This window comes from Haemaphysalis longicornis, unplaced genomic scaffold (assembly GCF_048455015.1).
Source record: "Haemaphysalis longicornis isolate Haplotype H1 unplaced genomic scaffold, Haemaphysalis longicornis Haplotype H1 scaffold_2, whole genome shotgun sequence".
Taxonomy (NCBI): domain Eukaryota; kingdom Metazoa; phylum Arthropoda; class Arachnida; order Ixodida; family Ixodidae; genus Haemaphysalis; species Haemaphysalis longicornis.
In genome coordinates this window covers 257209980-257217495 of record NW_027526295.1, presented here as the reverse complement: position 1 = coordinate 257217495, position 7516 = coordinate 257209980, and the positions used below count along the sequence as shown (strand labels likewise).

At 50.3% G+C, this 7516-nt stretch overlaps 1 protein-coding gene across 1 annotated transcript in view; it reads left to right on the top strand.

Moving 5' to 3' along the window:
* The first annotated feature begins 1782 nt into the window (after positions 1 to 1782).
* The window catches only part of LOC144170465 (unconventional myosin-Ie-like), a 324760-nt gene continuing 319026 nt past the window's right edge, over positions 1783 to 7516 (top strand). Inside the window, exon 1 of the mRNA XM_077700290.1 lies at positions 1783 to 2512. Coding sequence (XP_077556416.1) covers positions 2510 to 2512 — 3 coding nt within the window. The 5' untranslated portion in view covers positions 1783 to 2509. The remainder of the gene's footprint in view (positions 2513 to 7516) is intronic.

The following is a 7516-nucleotide window of genomic DNA, read 5'->3' as shown; positions in this document are numbered from 1 at the left end:
TTGTAGGCGTCATGCGGCCCCCTGCTCGTTCAATTATGAATTACGTCAACGATGGCTGCGCTGAGAGCTCAGCACGTTCAGAAAAAGAGGTGACGTGATAATGTACAAGTTATAATTTATTGCAAGCTTATGTGTGCGTCAATGTTCTCTTTTTCGCTACATGTACTACACACTGGTTTCCACGAGCTCCAGTTAGCTCCAGAAATTCCCATAAAGCAATTTCCGCAAACCACACATCATTTTAGGAAGGCCGGGTTTTAAGCTACCTAAACTTTAAAGTTTGCTGACGGTGTAATTTCGGAACCCTGAGCACGCAGATTATGGCAGGGCTACGTTTGTTTAACGTTGCGTCGACAAAAATAACGGAGAAAGTTCTTGTAACTAGATAAAGCGACAAAGCCGCATTCCCGCTTTGTTTCAGGCTGTCGCTGCAGCCAGTCGCTACTGGCGTAATATTTAGTTTCCATTTCATTAACAATAAGTGAGTAAGGCGATAGACCTTGCCGCTTCATTTTGGGCACATATCTGCGAAGCGCGGCAGCAAGATTAATCAATCTCTGTGGGGTCAGCGCATTTTACGTCTGTAGTATGCAAGCGATCGGCCCTACAGCTTCACAATAAGCGATTAGGACGTCCTGCTTGTTAGAAAACGCAACGCGGTGGGTGACGCAGCCCCCGTATAACTCACCCTTGCGTACACTGATTGTGTTGAGACTCGATGTGTATGGCTTATCGAATTCCCTCCTTCTCTCTCGCTGAGTCACTTCGCCTCCCCTACCACCCATCACCACCACATTGAAAATGAACGCCTGAATTTCAAGAACTGACAAAAACTCAAATTAGCAACGGTGTCGCGGACAATGTTCGTCTTTTATGCGAGACTCTTCTGAGGGCGACGATGACGGGAGTTCATATAGGTTGTTGGCCTTCATTCAAGTTCGATGGCCTAAGGTCCTCCTCATTTGTTTGTAATGATGTCGTTTACAGACCAGTGGCGTTTGAAAGGATATTTGTTTTGACAAGCCAGCACGGCCAAAGCGCAAGCGCACAGCCTAGGTTGTGCTTCACGCGACAGTTTCAAACCAAAGACGAGAAATGTGCCACCATCTCCTCATCTTGATCATACTAACACATTTTCAGCTCCCCGCTTGATGGCTTGTTTGTCATGCCTTGTCAAGCACTGTGCGCGACGGGCTGACCGAGTCGTACGATAAGCTGCGACTGTTTGAGCATCGCTCCTGAACGTCGCAGGCGCGCTCCCACCAGCCAGCAAGCATGCAGGCTACACAGGCGCGCCCAACGACGCTGTGCATACTGTACGCAAAGTCAAGAGCAACGAAAGCGGCGAAGGACCCTTTGGAGATAAAAGAGTGCAAATTGCCGCCCAAGCAGGACATATGCTGGACGGCGTTCTTCCCGGAGGCTCAGAAATCAAGGTCATTCTTCGCGCTCCACATATCTTTGCAGCCCGCTGGCGGCGGCGGAGCCTGGGTGAAAGCGCCCCTTAGTCGCTCACCGAGAGAGAGAGGGGGGAGTCCGCCGCAGGTACGGAAAACAAAGTGCGTACACGACTTTTCAGCGTCCGCCCAGCGCTGGTAGCGTTACGCGCGGGCCACGTTCAAGGCTGACAAGGGCCGTCACGCCGCTGACAGAGGGCCCTCCTCGCAACTGCATCCTCTCTCCTCTCGCTGCGCTCGTACTGTACTACCCTCGCTCCTCCGGATATGACGTGAAACGAGCGCGCGCAGCGTGCGACGCCGATATGATATCACCACCCGGTTCTGGAAAAGCCAGCTGGGAGTGCCCTGCGTAGCCCGCCTCGCGGCAGCGGAGGCGACGCACAGCTTGGAAGAAGTCGCTTCGGCGTTTGTGCGTGCGTGCGTGAGCGTCTGCCGACAAGTGGCGGCGTCGGGCTGCGGCTGCGGATTTGGATCGGCTCCGTGACGCATCTGCGCGGCCTGCGTGTGCCCGTGTGCTTTGTTCTTTTGTTGTCAGCTGCCTCACGGAACGGTGCTTGTCAACGTGGTGTGTCCGCGCCTTTTCGTTTTGATTGTTGCGTGCAAGTTCGTTGATCCGTTTGTGGCTTGTTCGCGCGGCTGTCACCGACTTCCAGCGAGCCGGTCTCTGTCGTCTGCTACGCACATCGTCTGCTACACTCTTCGCCGGACGGCGCAACGCTGTGCTGCGAATATCGCTGTCAACTGGCGGGGCGGCAACGCCATGTGCACCGCTGAGTTGTTTATGTGCGACGTTCTTCGAGACTGCGGCGGCTTGCGAGGTTCGGCCCGCAGTTTGTGTGGGCAGTAATATCTGCTACGTGCGGAGACTTCCGAAGAGAGCCGGTTTCCTGTCGTGGGCGTCCCGGTCTGCTCACTTTCGGCGAAAGTGCCGGGCCCGGGTATTCTGCCTGGCAGCCGGGAAATCTCTGCCACTTCCGTGACCCCTGAGTGGCTCCGAGGAGCAGTGCATTGGGTTTGTTTCCGGAGAGGAAAACACCAGAGAACCAAACATGGTGAGTGCCAAGTGTACCATTCAAGAAGGATGTAAACAGTCCGGTCGAAACGCACGTGGTAGGTTTTTCTATCGTAAACACGGACATTGGTCACCCATTCTGGTTTTCTGTTGCACGGTGAGCCTGGTTCTCATAATCGTAACCGCTCTCGCACAAACAGGAACAACACATGATGCGCCGACGGAGTATCAAATAACGTCGCTTTTATAGCAATTCGCAGAGTATTTAATTGTCGTCGGAGAGCTGTTTGATTAAATTTGTGAAACATTTGATTTGGAGGCTTATTAATGAAGCTTCGCACGCGTCTCAGAGGTATTTACATTAAACTACAACCAAACAGGGATTCAAGTGTGGCTTTGTTGTAGAGCGGAGAGAATTCTTTGAGACGCACACAGCAGATGCACCACCGACAACGCCCTGCGGGTGCGCTTAGCACTGGTGTTGTGTCGCCGACCGCGACGAGTACTCTTTCGTGACCGGTATTGGAAGCCGTCCAAAACGATGCGTCAGTGGCTGCTCGTGCAGTGAAGTGGCCCTTCCCAATCTGGAAGGTCGCGTATCAATCCATTACTTAATATGGGGCTGTCTCGCCACTTTGATAGACAAGGCTTGCACTGACGGTGGAAACCTCGGCATGTTATCGAAGCGGTTGTCCGGGCCTCACAGGATGTTCCGCGCGCGGAATTACGAGTGCCGGTGACGTATTTGTCGTTGGCACCCCGCGGGCGAGGCTAAATGCGGAGCGTATACAGTACCTTGAACCTTGGTGAGACAGTTGCTCAAGACCTCCCTGCGCACCGCAGCTTCCATAGCCGTTTCTTTCGGTTCTGTTGGGAGCCGATGACCTTAGGCGACGTACTACGTTACTACGGTCTTTAAAACGTGTCTCCCAATCTCGCGCAAGAACGCCTGAAAGGCGTGGAAATTATTAAGGGATGTTGGTGATTATCAAAAAAAAAAAAAAAGAACTTAACGCAATAAATATATCTGTGTGAATTGTGTTGAAGCAATGAATTATCCTCTTTAAAAAAAGTTTTCCGGGAAACGACTGACTTACTATGCTCAATTTTTCCACAAAGGTGGCATTTAGTAGTACCAGAGTCCTTCAATGCTTTACTGGTCACGAAACTTCGGCGCTCGTTTCATATAGGGACCGCGCGCGCCACTACAGGCGCCACCGCCGCACGAAGGTCATCCAGCCGCCGCTTTCGCGGCGTATTGGCCTGCTCTTGGCGTGCAAACGCTCGCTGCTTTTGGTGTCTGCGCGCTGATTAAGCGTGTTTTTTTTTTCGTAGTAGTTAGCGATGAATAGTCCAGTCATCACCTGCCTTCAATGGGGTTTTATTTTTCGTAGTAAATTACCGTAGACTTCGGCCGCGAATGGCAACGGCTTCTGCGTGCTCTGGTACAAGCGCTGCGCCGTCGTGTTTTCGGATTTTTAAATCTCTATTTCTTCTTTTCTTAAAACAAAAGTTGTAAATACCACACATACGGTAGCTGCGTAGTGACGGACTGCTGCGGGCCTATCGATAATACAATAAAAAAAACTGAAAGAAACCAAGTACGCGTCGTTCAGACTACGCTTAATGAATCCATTGATTGCTCTCGAATGCACAGAACACTAAAAGAGATAGCCCAATAGTATTGTCGTTTAAATGATTGGGTACATACTTGAGAACATCTAAAAACGCTGCAGAAACGCGAAGGATCAAAACACGAAGAGACATATGTTGCACCATGTGTCTTTCCGCTTCCACGCTTTGCAATCTTTGCAAAAACAGGAAGCGAAAAAAGAACAATAAAACTGATTTTATCACACGCAACAAAAATTCATTGTTACGAAGGGAGACAAAAGAGCGTGGTCCAGCGTACAAAAATTTATTTTTTCACGCTGCGATGTGGAGCACACGGAGGAAACAGAATATTGCCACGTAGCCAAGAACGACGCAAAGCTTTTCTGAACGCAGCGAGCTAGCGAGCTCCTGTTCTTCAGAATACTAGAATGAAACACAAACGTCGAAGAAGCAGTCCGCAGTGCGACGTGCACAGATGAACGTCAATAAAGTGAGTTGCGTGGCGTTTGCTATTCATGCATTACTCTCGGAAGGTTATTAATTTCAGATCCGTGGAAATGGGATCGAAAACATTGTCGAAGAAACAAAAAAAATCAAGTTGGCAACAAGGTGGCACCCTTTTCATATCAAACAATATTGCCCGACGGGACGTAAGACAAAAAGAGCAAACGGGCGCTCCGGTTGAAACGCCAGATAAGAAACCGGAATCGGCCACGCGCGGTTACAAAACAAACAAGACGAACCCTAAGGAATAATTCGCGGAAATATGAAAAGTAAAAGCACAAGGACGTCTCAAAGCTTTTTTAAACGCAAGCCTGATTGCAAGGTAATACAAGTTTGCAAACAGGTAATGAAGCACCGCTACAACCTGACTGATATGACAAAAATCCGGCTTTAAGTTAGCCTTGTACAATTCTAGGTCCACGATGCTCTCAAAAGGGTACATTGCTTTTTCCATTCTCACACACAGTGCATTTCCACGCACTGTCACACACTTATAATCGAAGCTGCAATCTCCCGTTTCTTGCTTTGGAATGGCGCGCCTCCATTTCTCTCGCAGCTCCCTGTCGCTCGGTCAACAGAACAAGGAAACATTTTCTGTGGTATTGTTGTACAAGGAACGACATCCCGGGACGCAACACATGTTAGGCATCGTCGTTGCACTACTTAAGTCGCATCACAAGAGCGCGAGAAGCACGTTACATTTTTTTTCCCGCACAAAACCAACACAACTCGCCGCGGCTCCGCCGTTCGAGCCAGCGCAACGCCGCCCGAGGAGTGACCTCAGTGAGAGGGTGGCGCCACCGCGCGGCGGCCAAACGCAGCATATGAAGCTCTCCCATTGAGTTACGGAGCAGTTTCGTGACCAGTAAAGCATTGAAGGACTCTGGTAGTACTTTTTTATAATACAGACAATGGCCTGTGTTTTATGCTATAATAGAAACTTGTTTTCTTATATAGGCGCAGATAAGGCCTTCTGGGCTTTTTTTTTTTTGACATGTATCCTCTGAGAGAAAAAAATAATCCCACGAGTCTGGCCGCATTGGCAAAAAAAAAAAAAGGTTTATTTATCGATTTTGTAGGCACCGGGAAATTGTGGTCGCCTACAATATTTTTAAACAAAATACCAATGAAATGTGGCGCCCTTCGTGCAAAACTTAAGTGTAGAAGGACGCAGGCTGTTTTTCGAGCAATTTGTTTATGGAGGCTCATTTATTGGCACAGATTCCTATGTACAAGCTCATCGCTTCATTTCTGCCGGGATTAGTTCTCCTTGCGAGGTGGGGACCCGTCACTGGCGGCCGCGCTAGAGCACTGACAGCGGTCGAAGTCCGCAGCGCGGTTGTTTATTGCAGTGGCTTATGTCTCCATAAGCAGAGCTCAGCAGCTTGGTTTCCCACTTTTCCTGGTGCATCAGGCGAGTCGGTGAACTGCTTCAAGCACTCGTGGTGAACATGCACGGAACAACAGATTAACGGGCTACCTGTCGTTCAGACTCAAGCTGAGGGGAGCCGCGGGCAAAGGCGATAATTGCCGCCCAAGGAGGCGAATGACCTCGGCCTCTCGTGGACGGAGCACCGCCGCGGCTACCACTCACGCTGGCGATTAGGCGGTGACGAAAAGAATGCATGCCGCTCGGGCCAGGCGGTCCGTGGGCAACGTTGCATTGGTGACCCACGCATTCCGGGTGGACAAAGGGCATGCGACCTTTGACCCCTACGGAGATTCCTTGCCGAGACGAAGGGGTAAAAAGCGGACAGGTGGAGGCCTCCTTGTAGTCCACGCCAGCTCCCCCAGCGTACCGGCACAAATCGGAGATGCGAAGTGGTTACGATAAATAAATATAGCTCCTCGTTTTACGTGAGTTGTTTGCTTGGAAATCCGGGGTCCGATTCTCGACGCTGCTACTGCTGGTAGAAGCCTCGGTGGCGGACCTACAGCACCCCCACCTATTTCCCTCACCTCGCTGCCTGCACTGTGGCGCACTGGACACGCACTTTCATTCCCTCTGCCAGTGCCCCAAGAATCCCTACCCACCCCTCCCCACCCTCCAGGCCTGAGAGCAGGCCATGCAGAGCTCCGAGGTTTCGGACCAGGTGCTGGTCACCTCCCGAGGCCTCCAGGTCGCTGCGGCCCTGTGGGCAGCCGCCACCGCCCCATAAGGGGGAGCTCTTTCAATAAATGTTATTTCTTTATCTCTCTCTCTCGGTGGCCGACGTTTAATTCTGTATGTTTCAAGAAAGAGGGAGGAAAGAAAATATTAGCGCAGTAGAGGAGGAGGAGGGGAGTAAACATATTTATTACTTGCGGATAATGAAGGGAGTCTTCAGGAGGTGGAGTCCACGAGAGATGTAGCTGAACACAGTGAGGAGTACTTCAATAGACTCGTTAAGATTTGTAACGAATTTGTGAACTCGTAAGCTTCCCCTCCCTATGATGAGCTATCTAGTTGTAAACGTCCACACTGATTGTTCGTTCTCCCTCCTTAAGTTCGTTCTAGTCGGTGCCTTGGGATTGGTTGAGACGACCTTCGCAAGACAGGGAAAAACACTATCAAGTCCCAATTTCAGACGTTTGTCTCCTGTTTCCTCACCCCGTTCTCTGACTCTAACCCGCCCTCACATTGAGCTGTCAAACAATATAATTTTATTTTAAAGCCCTATTAGCATACCTCAGCCGATTTCGTGGATCTATGCATCGAAGCGCGAAAGTACGAGGTAAAATATTGTTACCCCGAAATAAAGACGGGCAGTGACTAGCGCACATAACCAGCTCGTCCAACTTTAAGTAGCCACCTCTGGGGGAAAGTGCTGGATCAGGTTAACACGTTCAAACCAGTGTTGGGGTCTGAAGCAGCTGTCTCAGACTCCATTTTAGTGCAGTCTGGATGTCTCGAAGTTACTTTATGCGAAGGCGACGTATGGACTCG